This window comes from Uranotaenia lowii, chromosome 1, assembly GCF_029784155.1.
Source record: "Uranotaenia lowii strain MFRU-FL chromosome 1, ASM2978415v1, whole genome shotgun sequence".
NCBI classification, from domain to species: domain Eukaryota; kingdom Metazoa; phylum Arthropoda; class Insecta; order Diptera; family Culicidae; genus Uranotaenia; species Uranotaenia lowii.
In genome coordinates, this window is record NC_073691.1 from 42861673 (window position 1) to 42879548 (window position 17876).

The 17876-nt window shown below is 35.2% G+C and overlaps 1 protein-coding gene across 4 annotated transcripts in view; it reads left to right on the forward strand.

Annotated features, from left to right (window-relative positions):
• Positions 1-13272, forward strand: part of LOC129744719 (PH and SEC7 domain-containing protein) — a 243154-nt gene extending 229882 nt beyond the window's left edge. For all 4 annotated transcript variants that reach the window (XM_055737435.1, XM_055737585.1, XM_055737506.1 and 1 more), the window contains one exon: positions 813-13272. In XM_055737435.1, coding sequence (XP_055593410.1) covers positions 813-840 — 28 coding nt within the window. In that variant the 3' untranslated portion in view covers positions 841-13272. The remainder of the gene's footprint in view (positions 1-812) is intronic.
• Positions 13273-17876: the final 4604 nt, after the last annotated feature.

Sequence of the window (17876 nt, forward strand, 5' to 3'; positions counted from 1 at the left end):
TCAACTTTTGATTATCAGCCAAAAACTTTAGCCCTAGGTCGTGTCGAAATGGTTCAAGGGCTGTACGAAAAAATGTCTTGTATGAGGAAAATTTGAGGGAATTCAAGGAAAAAAAATCAATTTTCAAATTCATCAAAATTCATCGATAATTTTGAAGAATCGCTTTGTCTTTTAATTTTTTTTTTTTCAATCGTGAATCGCCACTTCCCAGCATTTAATCTGGTCAAATGCGTCACGTTATCGGTTGTGCTTATATAATTAATCACCCGAGAGGCTTAGCCATCGGCATACCGTTTCACAATTGCGGCTTATTGCTTCCTAATCTCTACCCACAATCATGATGTGGTTTACGTAATCAGAGCGCTACTTACAAATTTGATTGTCCCCGGTGTCTAGATTTATTACGCTTTCGGAGGGTTTGTGGCTTTTTCCTGTTTTGTTCAATTCAAAATTCATCTGATATACTTAAATCTGAAGTTAAAAAACTACTGAGGGATATAAAAAAATTACCAATTAAATCTATTTGAAAAAAAATCTTTTTTTTTATCTTATAAGTATTGGGCATGACAAAAACATGATTACATTTTTTAAGAACACTATCTTGCTTTTATCTTTTAGTTTGAATTGTCTTAAAAAAATTTCTGCAAATTGGCTTATGTGTGTGTGTTAATTTCGTAGCAAACTTTCGGTGGCGGTGCCCGTAGTGCAAAACTAGTGCTTTGAAAACGATAGCGCATCTCTGACGAATACCCCCATTTCATCCATTGTTTTTATTCCAAACAAAAACCTTTCCAACCCATATCTTCTTGCAGGATCGAAAGTAGAATGTTCAAAACCTGAAACGATCCCGATCCCGACCTCAACCTATACATCACAACTGCCTTTTACCAACTCAATCATGACTACCATCAACAACAACAACAAGAACAAGAACAATACCACCACCATCACGCCCTCGACTTCCACCATCATTCAGCAGCTGCAGCAGTTCAACTGCCACCAACACCAACAACTCAAGAACCATCACCTGAAGAACATCAACATCATCATCCGCTGGTGGCATCGCCGGAAACGCTCAGCGAAGTTGGCAGCACTGGCAGCAATCAAAGCGGCAGCTGCAATAACGCCATTGGTATTGGTAGTGGTGGAAGTGCTGCCAGTAGTACAGGTGATGCATCTTGCTGCCCAACCGTACTGGCCGCCTTAGGTTCAACCCTGCGTTCCCTGTCCCAACTATTGTTCCTGGACGCTTCGACAGCAACGCCACCTTCACAGCAGCAGCACTTGAAACCGTCGTCTGGCAGCAGCTTCAAAATGGTGGCTATCGGACAAAGTGTGTGAGTATTGTGGAGAGTCTGTAGACTATTGTTTCGTCTTTAGTTTCCCTTTTCCCCTATTGTTTTCTGCTAAGCTGTCCGCCAACCTCGCGAAGAACGTTTTTCGATTCCGACAAACGTGTTCGATTTGTTTGTAAATTTTATGTTACCCCGAATATTTTAGATATTCGCTCAAACTTTGTACTGTTTATCCTTTCGCTACTCTTCCAAAGTCTTTTCAAAATCATTCGATTACGAAATTGTTAGTTGAGTCAACTATTTTTATTATTGTTTCGTTTTGACCGCTCCAGTAAGAGTGTGGTTTTCGGATCTCCGTAGATCAAAATGTTCTATGCTAAAAGAGAAAGATTTCAATCGATTATAAACAATCGAAAAACAAGTGAAAAAAAGATGGCGCTTTAATTCATCCATTCTCGGATTGGTTGGTTTGATACGTAGAAGACAAACGAATAGATAGAAATCCAAAAAGAAGAAAACACACACACACACACTCACACATATTCAACAGAAAATGGAAACATTCACATAGATACCTACGTAGTCTGTAAGCGAGAAAAAAAAATCCATGGGAAAAAGGGAATCTGTGCCCGTGTTGGTGTGAAGCTGTTTTGTGGTTTAACCTGTTGTTGTTGGTTTTTATTGAAGCACAGCCAAAAAGTGAAAATATTAACGCTAGAGCTAGGCAAGCTGAAGGATTGTAGCAGAATACCGGGAAATTTTTGTTTTATATCCGTAACTTATCGAAAAAATTGGAATTGTCTAAATAAAATTGTAAAAAGTGTTTTTTGACGATTTATTTTTTTGGGTATTTTGATTTCTGTTTTCCACTTTTTTTTTAAATCACCTTTCTTGATGATCGATTCCAATTTTTCAATCTTAAATTTCTATTTTCGAATGTCGACTTTTGCTTTTTTTAACCCAAAATACAAGACTCTTCACTCAAGGCGCTAGATTGTTAGAGTATCTCACTGTACAAGAAGGTTGCAAGATTTTTTCCGCGCCGGACAAATCTGGGCAAATTATTTAAAAACCTGGAAAAATCCAGACATTTGATTTCAAAATTGACGACTGATAATCCGGGCCATATCCAGAAAAATTTAGTCGAAACCCAGAAATTACTCAACAAAAATCAAGATAAAAAATCGGTCAAAAACACAGAATTTTTTCGGCAACTTTGTCTAAATGCAGTCCGAAAAAAATTCCGAAGTTTTGAGTCTTAAGCGTTATTATTATTATGTCTTGAGTCTAAAGGCTGAAGTCTTCAGTATTGTGTCTTAAGTCTGAAGTCCTAACCCTTAAGTCCTAATTCCCAAGTCTCAAGTGCGAAGTTTGAAGTCTTGAGGCTTCATTCTGTAATCCTACGTCTTTGGCCGAAAGTCTTGAAACTTTGATACATTTAAAGTATCAGATCTCAAATCGTCAAGTCTTGAGACTTAGAGCTAACGTTTGAGGTCCTTATTTCCAAGTCTTGAGTTTTGAGCCTTGAGCCGCAAGTTTTGAGTCTTCAATCTTAATACTTGAGTCTTTAATCTTAAACCTTGAGTCATACGTCTTAAGCTTAGAGTTTTGAGTCTTAAATCTCCAATACTGTTCTGAAGCCAGAAGTCTTAGGGTGAAAGTCTTAAATATGAGTCTGAAGTTCTCAATCTCAGTTCTAACGTCTGAAGTCTTGAATCTCAAGTCTATTGTCCTTAGTATTATGTCAAGTCTTATGTCTTAAGTCTTAAATACTAGGTCGGTCTTGAATCTTAAGTCTCGACTCTTGAGTTTTGAAATTTAAGTTTTAAGTCTCAAGTTGTTAGTGCTGAATCAAAAGTCAAATCTTACCTTGAAAGTATTGAAAATTTGAAGGGGTTTTAAGAGTCTGTGAGTTTTAAGAGTTTTTATAGACTTAAGTGTCCTGACAGTTGTCAGACTTTTATGATTTTCGATTGAGAATTTTTTTTTTGAGAATATTGAACTTCTAAATTTTAAGATTTTTGAAAGTCTGAGAATCTTGAAGACCTTACGAATTTTTATAGTCTTGAGAGCTTTGTGAATATTGGGAGTCTTGAGAATCTTCAGAATTTTGAATTTTTTAGAACTTAGTCTTCAACTTAGTGCTGAGAGTCATTTCAAGTATCAAATCTTAAATTGTAAGTCTGAAGTCTTAGAGCTAACGCTTGAGGCCTTGAGTTTCAAGTCTTAAGTTTCAAGTCTCGAACCGCAAGTTTTGAGTCTTCGATCTTAAAACTTGAGTCTTTAATTTTAAGCCTTGAGTATTAAGTCTCAAGTCTTAAATCTCTAATATTTAGACTGAAATAAGAAGTCTTAGGGTTATAGTCTCGTAATTTAAGTCTGAAGTCTGAAGTTTTAATTCTCAAGTCTAAAGTCTGAAGTCTCGAATCTTAAGTCTATTGTCCTGAGTCTTATGTCAAGTCTTATGTCTTAAATATTAGGTCGGTCTTCAGTCTTGAATCCTAAGTTTCGAAATTTAAGTTCTTAGTCTCAAGTTGTGAGTGCTTAATCTGAGGTCTCTCAAATCCTACCTTGAGAGTTTGGGGAATTCGGAGGGCTTTTAAGAGTCTGAGAATCTTGAGAATTTCGAGAATTCCAAAAATCTTGAGAGTTTTATGGCTAAGAATTTTGAGGACTTAAAAAATCTGTAGGACTTGAAAGTTTTCAAAGTTTTGAAATTCTTGAGAGCCTTGTGATTTCCCGAATTCCGTAAGGACTGCGAATTTGGATACTCTGGAGATCTGTGAGTTTTGACAATCTTCAATGTTTTGACATTTTCGAGAGCCTTGTGAGTCCTTAAATTTCGTTAGAGCTGAGAATTTTTGAGAGTCTGGAGAAATGAACGACTTTCGGACAATTTTGAGCGGCTGAGAGTCTTGAGTGTCTCAAAACTTTTCAGTGACTTGTTGGGAGTTTTAAGGGTTTTGGAAGTCTCGAATTTTGATTCAGAATTTTGAGCGTTTGAGAATTTTAAGAGTCTTCAGTGTCTTGAGGGTAGTCAGAGTTTTAGAATTTTTGAGTTTTTAAGTGTCTTACAATTTTAAGAGCCTTAAGAATTGAGATTATTTTGAAAGTTTTAAGAATTCTGAGACACTTCAGAACACCAAGATTTTTGAAAGTCTGAAAGTCGCAAGAGCTTTACGATTTTTGAAAATCTAGAGAATTTGATCATAAATCATTTTTAAAGATTTTCTGTAGTCTCGTGAGTTTTCAGAATATTGAGATCTTTTAGAATCTTATGTGTCACGAGAGTTTTGAGGATTTTTAAAATCATCAGAACTGTGAGAATGTTGAGAGTTTTCAAAATCAGAATTGTGAGAGTCTTAAAAATTTTTAAGGCTTTGGGAGTCCCGAAAGTTTTGAACGCCTTCGGATTTAAAATTTTTTTGAGAGTTTTGAGGGCCTAGAAGAGTTTATAGAGTTTCGAGAGACTTTAGTGTCTTGTGAATCTTCAAAATTGAAGAGCTTTTAGAGTCCCACATTTCTGTGGGTTGTGAGAATCTTCAGAACTTTGAGCATGTTCAGAACTTTATAATTTTTTTAATGATTGAAAATTCTTAAAAGCTTGAAAATCTTGAGAGTTTTATAACTTTCTACACTCAAGATTCTCAAAATCTCGACTGTTGAATCATCCAAAATTCTTTAGACTTTCAGAACTTGAAAAATTTGAAGAATATCAAATATTACAAAGATCTGACTCTCAAAACTTTCAAAAGTCTCAAGATTCTGAAGACTATAACAATTCTTTAGACTTTCAAGGTGTTCAAATCTATCACCACACTCAGACTTCCAAGACTCTTATTTTTTCAGGAATTTAAAGACGATTTGGAGACTTTCAAAATTTTTAAGACTCTCAAGGTTTCCAAAACTCTCAAGACTCTCAGAATATTCATCATTTTTAAGACAGTTAAAGCTCTCAAATCTCTCTTTTTTCGGGCTTTCGTCCTACGTGATTCATCCCTAAATTAAAATCTTTCCAGACTCAGACGCGAAAGATTTAAATTTTTTGAATCATCCTTTAGGATGAAAATCCTGGAAAAAGAGAGATTTAAGAGCCTTAACAGTCTTAAAAATGATGAGGATTCTGAGAGTCTTGAGAGTTTTGAGAGTTTCCAAATCGTTGTTAAAATAACAAGTTTAACAGCTTTAGTCTTTATTCCTAAAAAAAAAAAAGTGTTGGAAGTCTGAGTGTGTTGATAGTTTTGAAAGCCTTGAAAGTCTTCAAAATTTTGAGATTTTTGAAAGTTTGAGATTCTTCATATATTTGTGAAGTTTGGTATTCTTCAAATTCAGAAAATTCAGTTCTGTCAGTTCAGAAAGTCTAAAGAACTTTGGATGGCTCAATAGTCGAGAGTTTAAACTCTCTTAAGTGTCTTAAAAATTCTAAAAATTTTGAGGGATTATGAATTTCCAAAAGCCTTGGGACTCTTGAGAATTTTGAGGGTTTGAAAGTTTTGAACATTTTTAAGATTTTGGAGACTTTTGAGAGCATTGAGAGTTTTAAGAGTCTTCAAAACTTTTAGGTTTGTTGAAGTCTTGAGAGTTTTGAGAGCCTCGTAAGTCCTGAAATTCTGGATTTTGAAAGTCTGGCTGGAAAGTCTTGAACAATTTGACAGTTTGGAGAATTTTGAGAGTGTGAAGTTAGATTACCTGAGTGTCGGGCTGAATTTTGAGGGTTTTGAAAGTTTTGAACATTTCGAAAATTTTGGAGACCTTTGAGAGCATGGAGAGTGTCAAAAGTCTTCAGAGCTTTTAGATTTTTTGGAGTCTTGAGAGTTTTTGGAGTCTCGTGCGCCCTGAAATTTCGTGGATTTCCAGAATCTGTAGAGTCTTGAGATATTTTAGAGTTTGGAGAATTTTGAGAGTCTGAAGTTTGAGCGACAAAGAGCCTTGAGTGTCTTAAGATACTGACTTGAAAGTCTTGAAAATTTTGAGAGTCGCGAAAATTTTCAAAATTTTGAGCATCTTAAGAGTCTGTGAATTTTAAGAGTTTTGAGAGCCTTGAGTGTCTTGGCAGGTGTCAGAATTTAAAGATTTTCAAGTCTTGAGTGTCCAAGAAGATATTGATAGCCTTGATAAAAGAAATTTTAAGAATTTTAAACTGTCTTGAGAATTTTGAACTTCAACATCTTAAGATTTTTGGAAGTCTGACAGTCTTGAAGGCCTTACGAATTTTTTAAGTCTTGTGAGTTTCATGAATTTATGATAACTTAATCCTCAAAATTTTGAGAGAGCTGACAGTTGTTTGGATTACCTTTGGAATTTGGTGCCTCAGCAGTCGAGAGTTTTAAAAGTCTTTAATGTCTTTAAAATTTTAAGAATTTTAGGGGTTTATGAATTTCCAAAAGCTTTGAGATTCTTGAGAATTTTGAGGGGTTTGGAAGTTTTGAAAGTTTTGAATATTTTGAAAATTTTGAGACTTCTGAAAGCATTGAGAATTTTAAGAGTCTTCAGAACTTTTAGATTTTTTAGAGTCTTGAGTGCCTCGTGAGTCCTGAAATTTTGTGGATTTTCAGAGTCTGGGAAATTTGAGAGTTTGGAGAATTTTGAGTGCCTGAGAGCTTGAAAGTCATAAAAAATTTTGAAAGTCATAAGAAAATTTTCATAATTTTGAGCATCTTAAGAATCTGTGAGTTTTAAGAGTTTTGAGAGCCTTGAGTGCCTTGATAGTTGTCAGAATTTTAAGATTTTCGAGCCTTGAGTGTCTAAGAAGATATCGATAGCTTTGAGAATAAGAAGTTTTGAGGATTTTAAACTGTCTTGAGAATTTTGAACTTCAAAATTTTAAGATTTTTGAAAGTCTGAGAGTCTTGAAGACTTTACGAGTTTTAAAAGTCTTGAAAGTTTTTTTTGAATATTCGGAGTCTTTTGAATCTTCAGAATTTTGAATTTTATTAAAACTGAATCCTCAAAATTTTGAGAGTGCTGAGCGTCATTTGGATTGCCTCTGGATTTGGATGTCTCAACAGTCGAGAGTTTCAAAAAATCTTGAGTGTCTTCAAAATTATAGGAATTTTGCGGGTTCATGAATTTCTAAAAACCTTGAGATTCTTGAGAATTTTGAGGATTTTGAAAGTTTTGAACATTTTTTTAAATTTGAGAGACTCTTGAGAGCATTGAGAGTTTTAAGAGTCTTCAGAACTTTTAGATTTGTTGAAGTCTTGAAAGTTTTGAGAGCCTCGTGATTCCTGAATTTCTGTGGATTTTTACAGTCTGTCTGGAGAGTCTTGAGAAATTTGAGAGTTTGGAGAATTTTGAGTGTCTGAAGTTTGAGTGCCCGAGAGCCTTGAGTGTCTTTGAAGGCTGACTTTAAAGTCTTGGGGGCTTTGGGTCTTGACAGGTGTCAGATTTTTAAGATTTTCGAGTCTTGAGTGTCTAAGAAGATGTTGATGAGCCTTGAAAATAAGAAGTTTTGAGCATTTTGAACTGTCTTAAGAATTTTGAACTTAAAAATTTTAAGATTTCTGAAAGACTGAGAGTCTTGAAGGTCTTACGAAATTTTTAAGTCTTGAGAGCTTTGTGAATATTCGGAGTCTTTTGAATCTTCAGAATTTTGAATTTTAATAGAACTGAATCCTCAAAATTTGAGAGTGCTGAGAGTCATTTGGATTGCCTTTGGAGCTTTGGGAGTATCGAAAATTTTTAAAATTTTGAACAACCTAAGAAGCTGTGAGTTCTAAGAGTTTCGAGAGCCTTGAGTGTCCCCAAAAATCTAGGAATTTTGAGTGTTTATGAATTTCAAAAGCCTTGAGATTCTTGAGAATTTTGAGAGTTTTGAACATTTTGAAGATTCTTAAAAGCATTGAGAGTTTTAAGAGTCTTTAGAAGTTTTAAATTTTTTTGAGAGCCTCGTGAGTCCTGAAATTCTGTAGATTTTAAGAGCCTGGATACTCTTGAGAAATTTGAGAGTTTGGAGAATATAGAGTGTCTGAAGTTTGAGTGTTTTAGAGCCTTGAGTGTCTTAAGAGAGTGACTTGAAAGTCTTAGGAGTTTTGAGAGTCTCGAAACTTTTCAATATTTTGAGCATCTTAAGTAATAATCTGTGAGTTTGAAGAGTTTTGAGAGCCTTGAGTGTCTCCAAAATTCTAAAAATTTTGAGTGTTTATGAATTTCAAAAGCCTTCAGATTCTTGAGCATTTGGAGGGTTTTTATAGTTTTGAACATTTTGGAGATTATTAAATGCATTGAGAGTTTTGAGAGTCTACAGAACTTTTAGATTTTTTGAAGTCTTGTGAATCTTGAGCCTTGTGAATCCCACAATTCTGTGGATTTTGACAGTCTGGAGAGTCTTGATAAATTTGAAGTTTGGAGAATTTCGAGAGTCTGAAGTTTGAGTGCCTGAGAGCCTTGGGAGTTTTGAGAGTCTCGAAAATTTTGAGAATCTGTGAGTTTCAAGAGTTTTGACAGCCTTGAGTGTCTTGAAAGTTGTCTGAATTTTAAGATCTTCGAGTCTTGAATGTCTAAGAAGATATTGTCTCCAGAATAAGAAGTTTTAAGGATTTTTAACTGTCTTGAGAATTTTGAACCAGAAAATTTTAATTTTTTAGAAAGGCTGAGAGATTTGAAGGCCTTACGATTTTTTAAAGTCCTGAGAGTTTTGTGAGTTTTGGGAGTCTTGAAAAGCTTCATAATTTTGAATTTGATTAGAATTAAATCCTCAATCCTCAATTTTAAGAGAGCTGAGAGTCATTTCGATGGCCCTTAGATTTGGATGCCTCAACAGTCGAGAGTCTTAAGAGTCTTGAGTGTCTTCAAAATTTTAGGATTTTTTTTCGTTTTGAATGTTTTGAAGATTTTGGAGACTTTTGAGGGCATTGAGAGTTTTAAAAGTCTTCAAAACTTTTAGATTTATTGGTGTCTTGAGAATTTAAGAGACTTGTGAGTCCTGAAATTCTGTGGATTTCGAGAGTCTGAAGTTAGAGTGGCTGAAAGTCTTGAGTGTTTTTTGAGACTAACTTGTTGAAAGTCTTGGGAGTTTTGAGAATCTCGAAACTTTTCAACATTTCAACATCTTAAGAATCTGTGAGTTCTGAGAGTTTTGAGAGCCTTGAGTGTGTCTCCAAAATTTTAGAAATTTGAAGTGTGTTTGAATTTCAAAAGCCTTGAAATTCTTGAGAATCTTGAGGGTTTTTAATGATTTGAACATTTTGGAGATTTTTAAAAGCATTGGGAGTTTTAAGAGTCTTCAGAACTGTTAGATTTTTTTAAGGTCTTGAGAGCCTCGTGAGTCATGAAATTCTGTGGACTTTGACAGTCTAGAGAGTTTTGAAAAATTTGAGAGTTTGGAGAAATTTGAGAGTTCGAAGTTTGAGTTCCTGAGATCCTTGAGTGTCTTTCGAGACTGACTCGGAACCTGACTTGAGAGTTTTTAAAGTCTCGGATTTTTTAAAAATTTTAAGCATCATAAGAATTTGTGAGTTTCAATAGTTTTGAGAGCAGTGTCTTGACAGTTGTTTGAATTTTGAGATTTTGGAGCCTTGAGTGTTCAAGAAGATATTGATAGCCTTGAGAACATGAAATTTTAAGGACTTTGAACTGTCTTGAGAATATCGAACGTCAAAATTTTAATTTTTTTTAAAGTTTTAGGATCTTAAAGGCCTTACGAATTTTTAAAGTATCGAGAGTTTGGTGAATATTGGGAGTCTTGAGAAGCTTCAGAACTTAGAAATTTTATAGAACTTAATTGTTCTGAGAGTTTCGAGAACCTTGAGGGTCTAAAGAATTTTAAGAGTTTTTAGAACTTTGAATAGTTTCTAAAAATGTTCAAGAGCTTCAAAAGTTCTTAAAATTTTGAGAGCCCTTAAAACTTTTAAACGTCTTCAGAATCTCTAAAACTTTGATAATTTACAGAATTTGAATTTGAGTGTCTAGAAAATCAGGAGTCTTAAGAGTTTTGAGTGTCAAAATTTTAAGAATTTTGGGGGCTTATGAAAATAGGCTTTGAGAGTCTTGAGAGTTTTGAGAACCTCGAGAGTATTAAGAATTTCAAGAGTCTTTAGAGCTTCAAGATTTTTTCTGAGTTTCAAAAGTTCTCGAAATTTTGAGAGTTTAAAAACTTTCAAACGTCTTGAGAATCCCTAAAATTTTCAGAATTTTCAGATTTTTGAGAGTTTTTAAATAACTTAGAATTTTCTAATTTTTGCAAGAAGAAAAGTCTGAGGAATTTTGAGAGATTTGAGAGACTGGAAAATTTTGAGTGCCTTGAGAGTCAGTAGCATTTCGAGATTCCGAGATTTTTATAGGTTTTTAGAGTCTTGAGAGTGTTGAGAGCTTTGAGAAAATCGAAATTTTAAAAGAGCCATTAAAATTTTTGGAGTTTTAAAAATTTTTAAAATTTTGAGATTTTTGGGATTCTGATAGTTTTAAGAGTTTTTAGAACCTGAATTGTTTAAAAAAAATTGAGGCTTTTAAGAATGTTCAGAATTCTGAAATTTTAGTGACTCTTGAAGGTCTGAGAATTTTAAGAGTCTTGAAAATCTGTGAGTTTTGAGAGATTTTTGAAAGTCTTGGAATTTTCGAGAACCAGATAGTCTTAAGCGTATGAAGAGTTTTGGAAGTCTCGAGCGTTTTGAGAGTCTCAAGAGCCTCGAAAGTCTTAAAAATCTGAGAGTTATAAGAGTTTTTAGAATTTTGAAAGCTTTGAAGGGCTTGAGTATCTGAGAATGTTTATGGATTTTCTGGAACATTGAGAGTCAGAACATTTTTCGCTTGACTCAAGATGACGCTGGACTTTTAAGATTTTATTTTAGAAATTTGATTTTCGTTTTTTTTTCAAATCTTCAATTCTTGAAAGAGTTGTAATACATAACCATAAAATTGTATGCGAAAGGAAGACAAAAGTAGGAGAATTTTCTCGAAAAACGTGCTAAGTTGTTCATTAATTAATTATGCTGTACGTGATTATTTTCCGGAAAGACGAAAGAAAAACCTAAAAATCACAAGAAAAACTTAATAAATGGCAAGGTAAAAAACTGAAAACAATAAAAATCTGATTCAACACGAATGCTGCCACCTAGTGAAAGCAGTAAAGAAAACTATTTACCCTTAAAAAGTCACGATAAAATCGACTAGGTAGAACAGCAAAAATCAAGGAAACGCTCAATGAATGAATAGTGTAACTTTTTTTTTGGAATTTAGTCAATAGGAAAAAAACGAAAATCCCAAAGCGGAAGATGCGCCAATATTACTAGTATTCGCCCTTTCGATTAGCGCCACTTAGTAGAAGAAAAGATGCAACAACGAGGTGAGAGACGGATTGAATCGAAACAAAATCACCAAAACACACACACACAGACAGCTACTAATGTAAGTTTATGTGTGGTATGTGGAAAAAATGTCTGCACGAATCCTCCCCTTTTTTCGGAACAAAGTTAAAACTTGTATGTGTGCCACAGTTTTATGTCGATATACCTAAAAGAAGAAAAAGAGGAGAAAAGTGAACAAAAAAGCAACACAGAATAGATGTATGTAATCACCACACGTTACTATACTTATGTAGGTATAAAGAAAACAGTCACAAGTTACGATAGGAAAAATTTGCATGTGAAAATTCTTTCCGAGATACGAAATTATTCTTTACAAAACGGTGTGTAGAATGTGAATAAACCATTAACTTATACATTATGTAGGTATTCAAAGAAGAAGATACGAAAATGAGGCAAGGACTTGTGGCAAGAGAGAAAGAATTCGGAACAGGAAAAGCTAACGCAATAGATGCGGTCAGACACACATAAAATGAGCATCCCTATACAACTAGAACGCGTTGCATTGTTTTATACATATATTCATATTTATATTTAATGGATACAATGGACATAGAGCAAAAAAAAAAAGATCTAATCACAGTCTCCGATCAATCATTTTTAAGAGGAAACAACAACCATAAATTATATGTTTTCTCAACAAAAATCCAAGATGAGGGCACTAGAAACCATACATCCTGTACTCTTCCTATGAACTTGTAAATTTTCACTCACCCCTCTATTCCTAGGAAGAAAATCAAAAATCGAAGGTTAAAGTTCGTTTAAAAAAACTAAACTAATAGATGCCAGGGAGACAGTAATGCAATTGATTGTTTCCCGAGAGAACGAAAAAGAGAGACGAATAGATGAAGAGAAGAGGAAGAAAGGGAATTTTTGGAGACTGTTTGACCAGACCCCACATGACTGGCGCTCCCCTTATTATAAACCTATACATTTATAACATATAATTGCGTGTGAATCCTTCTAAAGGATAACGAACGATGCTGATAAAGCTTTGTGAGGAAAGAATTGTGAAGAAAGTGAAAAACGAAACGAGAGAGTTTAAGTAAAAAAGAAAAGAGAAAAAAACAAACCTACTACCGTAACTTTATTATGTTGATTTTAGTGAAACAAACAAAATAAAAAGGAAGAAAATAAAAAAACAACAGAGAATCAGTAATTTAATATATTGAAAATAAAACAAAAAAGAAAGTACTATACCCGGGGATAGGTTCGCGCTGCCCTGCTTTGATAAATAATAAGAAAATAATTTAATTAAAACAAAAAAAAAACATGGAAAACAAAATAGACGAATAATGTACGTGGTTTTTTGACGTTATCTCGCGCAGTCTCTACATAAACATAGTATTACCAAAACGTTATTCTTACAAAAACAAAAAAAACAACAGACACAAGGAAAAGATTAAGAGAACATGATTCAATTAACGAAGAAGACGAAGAAAAAAAAACTAATGATCGCATGTTATGAAACGGAAAGTAACACACAGTAACTAGAGATAATCGAAAAGGTTAGGAGAGAGACCTACTTGAAAAGGAAAAATAAAACAAAAATTAAGGAAACAGAAAGAGAGGAAAACCCGTATTTGCGTATGTAAAAAAAACCGGAAGAGGAAAAAAGCAAAAAAAAAAACCATAACCGTGAAGAAAGTTACATAAAAACAGAATTTAATTGAAAATGTTCCAACAGTTTGTCACTTCGTAGGAAAATTGAGAAAAAGCCATTTGATTCTGTTTGACGATGACCGGGTAATAAACGACCAAATGTAACCATTTGGTAACTTCAAAGCCAATCGGTCACCATAAAGCGATAACGGCTGTCCGTTTTTATCGGTCCGTTGTTGGTTTCTTTTTTGTTCCATAATCGGTCAGGTACAGGTGTGCGTTTTTTTTATTGAATTTCAATTGCCAAATGTTTTTTACGTCTAGTTTAATTACGGTGGTCATCATATTCCGGACCGGACATCCATCCAATTAGGGGTCGGCTGGGAAACGTTTCCTGTTTATGAGGCCGCGATTTTAAATTTTTACAATCGGAAATAGATTTCGAGGGGGCGATAGATAGGTGGTTTTAAAAATTTGACTTGGGTGGTGGTGTATTCTTGGGCCACATCAGCTCTACGCAGTCTGGGAAATCAATGGGAGGGTTTCTGGCTTTTGTAACAATAGTTTACAGGTGGATAAATTTACTTTTCTTTGTTTCGATTATACAGTCCCCCCACAATCATTAGTCACTTAACGTATCATTTCACCACAAAATGTTCGTTCATTCGGGTGTTGGTGGACCAAACATCAAGCTTTGCATGAATTTTAGTCATTAAATATACCCTGTTTGATTTCAAACATGATTTTGTTTCCAATTTTGTTAAAAAATAAAATAATTTACCGAAACAATCAACGTTTTTCAAAACCACAATTATGGGTCAAAATTAAAGCTTGTAACAATTATTAGTCATATTGCCCACAATTATTAGTCACATAGAAGTCCATGGCAACACCCGAATATCAACATGAAAATCAACAAGTTTCTGGCAAACATTCAGGGGCATTCTTTGCTAGTATACGTTCAAGGGGCAATTGGGTTGAGCTAGCAACCAAGAAATGTTTTGTTTTGCTTGCGAAAAAAGTGACCCATGATTGTGTGGAACTTGGTGGATTCTGTAACAATTATGGGTCACTTTTATTTTGCTAAATATTATTGAATTTTCGCATTTCATTCGCTCAGTTTTATTTGTAAAGTGTAAACTCTTCTGTTGTGCTTATATGCGACCAATTCATTTGGTTTGAATCTTTGAAATACCCGCATAAGGGGCTTAACGGTTTAAGATGTCAACCTTATAACATTGGAATTTTATGCGATAGTTCCACAGCTTATAGTTCACCTTTGATAAAAAGTATTCAAAATGCAATTTTACTGTTATCAAACGCACAAATAATATTTTTAATGCATTTTAATGCTATTGTCGATTAACTAAAAATAATAATATGATATAATTTCTTTTGGTTTATTAGATATCAGCAGTTTTAATGATCGGTGACTAATAATTGTGTGTGACCCATGATTGTGGGGGGACTGTAGTCGTTTTACCATTTTTATGACATTTGCGACTTTATATCAACGTTGCAGTTTGCGGACGGTTATTGAAAAACTTATCCGGTACAACTGTGTTCGATGTTTACTCTAACGAGCATTCCAAAAAGTATTGAGGCTTAGAGAAATAGTTAAAGATTGACATAATTGTTTTTGCGAGTGAAAATGAGCGTTTTTTTTTAATAAGTGAAACAACAAAAATGTGAATCAGATTAAACAAATTATTAACCAGATATGATCAATTGTAAGGGATTTTGAGATACCATCCTTAAAAGACATAAGACATGAGTCTTGAGACCTGAGACATGGGACCTGAGACATGAGACATGCCACAAGAGGCATAAAACCTGAGACATTAAATTTAAGACATGAGATCTGAAATGAGACACGAAAAATGGGACTTAAGACCCGATGCAAGAGACGTTGCGAAGACGTGAGACGTAAGAAGTCGTGGAAAATAAGACATGAGAATTGAGGCGTGAGAAGTTTGAAGTGAGACATGAGACGTTACGAGTGAGACATGATACGTGAGATGTGTCACTTTTCATGCCTCAGTTGAGACATGGGTCTTACTTCTCACATCTAACTTCTCACCTTCACATCTCACGTATAACATATAATTTCTCACTTTTCACGCCTCATATCTCACTTTTCACGGCTCATGTTTCACTACTCACGTGACGTCTCATTTGTCACGTCTCACTTCTTACTTCTCCCGCACTTAACTTCTCTCTGTTAAAATTCCATAGACGGATTTCACGCCAAATCGACACGGTTGTTGGCATAACTCTCTCAGAGCTCAATGAAACGTTGTGGGCTCCGTTTGATCGACCTTTATGGAGTTTTTGACTAATGCCGTTTTCGTTTTCTCTACCGGCGCAGGGAAAAACTCTTTCTGAATAAACAAACAGAATCGTCACCCGGGACAATGCAAATATATGGTTGCTATGCTCACCCTAATGCTTACACCCAAAACTGACAACTTCTACGAGTTGCAACCGCCTGCTTGAGGTTCAAACCTCGAGCAAAACTAGTAGACTTCTGAATTAATAAACGAACATAATAACAGCAGTTAGGGCAAAACTCGTGGATAACTAGGTTGCCACTGCTAATAAACGGAAACACTATAAGTCTCAATAAAAATGACCAGATGCTTTGAGTTCACATAAACATTTAATTTACAATAATAACAATAATAATGAAGGGTGATACGGTCCAAATTTGGTCAATATCCACTTGACGTATTTCTTTCAATTTTACATTTAGAAAACCTGAACACCCCTCATTTTGAAGGTGTGTGTGTGTAGAATGTTGCTCCTATTTTGATTTTGGAATTCACTCTTCGGTTGTCAAAATGCCGTCCATGGAAGAAGAGCAGCGTATCAAAATTTTGCTCGCGCATCGCGGAAATCCGAGCACTCGCAGGCAAAGCTGGCAAAATCGCTAAAATCGTACTGTTTTGGCCGGATTTTGCATCTTGCCATTACGGTCAAAAGGCCATGGAGTGGTACACCGCCAACAACGTGCAGGTGGTTCCCAAGGACAAGAACCCTCCCAACCCCAACACGCCAGAGCTCCGCCCAATTGAGAAACACTGGGCTATTGTCAAGCGGAACCTAAAGAAGACCAACAAAACTGCTAAGGACGAGCAGCAGTTCAAGGCAAACTGGCTTTCTGCGGCGAAGACAAGATGGCTGTACAAAATCTGATGGCAGAGGGTTAAGCGTAAGGCCCGGCAATTCGGATTTGGAAAAGCGGAAGCCTAACTGAATATTTTTCCTGAATTTTATACTAATTAAGCTTGAAAAAGAAATTTAATTTGATTTTTTAAATAAACGATTTCACCGATTTACACGCGTTGTCATTTGACCAAATTTCGACCGTATCACCCTTTAACAGTCTCACATTGTTATTATAGCTTTGTTCTTATCTAAGTTTGTGGCATATCGGCAAATTGAAAATCTAATTAGAGAGCAATTAAGACAGACATGAAAATTGATAGGTGGAAAGGTCAAAGCTAGAGCGCTTTGGGTAGAAGAAACGAATAGATGGTGAAACTGTGAGCTTAGGGCATTGTTTTTTATCGACAGCATGAAACTGCTTGTGTGATTCTTTACCCAGCACCTGCTGGCTGTTTGTAGTAAGTGACGAAGAAGCCACATTGCTACCCACAACCAGCTCAGATGGGTCGAACACATGAGGTTGCGTTCGACCGGGCTTATAGCTTTGACACCTGACCGCTGCTGATACTCTTATAGCACACTTATAGTGTGGTCAGTGCTTATAATTTCTGGAATAGACTATATGTGCGATTTCATTCTTTTCTGAACGCAACTGTATAACAAAAAGTGGCGAAACGATGATTTGGCGGTTTGAGGAAGAAAAAAATTAATTAAATAAATACGGCTTGGTTGTCGGTAAACTGTAACGGGATTCGTCATGCTGCGGCTTACTAAGTTTTCCTTTAACTTTCTCTGGAATAAACTGGATAAGAGAATTATTCTTTAATTGTTTATTTATTACAAATCAACAGGACACATATTGGTCAAAATGATGACTTTAAATTAAAATAAAAGGAATACTAAGTAGTAAGTCTAATTACCGGGTTCTCAATACACCTTAAACTTTTCTTCGGAAAACATCTCTAGGAACGTCGAAGTCGAAGTGCTCAGAAAAACGTTTGAATGTTTTCACCGATTAACACCGATGATATCGATATTAACTCCGTATTTTTTCAGTTCAATGGGAACATACAATCGAATATCTTGGTTTTCAAGTCCACGGGGTCGCACATTTTGAGGAGGGCAGTCGATTCGCGATGTCAAGATATCGGCGACGAAGGTGGCTCGGGTTGCGTTTCTGTGGGCTTGAAGAGTATCCATGTCTATGAGACGGCATCAATGTTAATGGCTTGGCAAGTGAAACGGGTCTTGTCAAGGCAGGTTTCAAATGGCGAATCGCAAGAAGCGCCGCTGTACAACCTCTAGCCGTTCGGCTCCATTCTGGTAGTAAAGACACCAAGACACCAAACAGCTGATTAATGCGTTTTCAAAGAAATAGCGAACAATACTGCTATAAAAACTTTACAGACAATATACAGTCCTGAAGCCCTTGGACACTTGAAATAAGAATTCAAGACTTCTGGAGGCTTTGTCGACAATGTAGTTTGTGTGTGTGTCCTGAATTACAGCT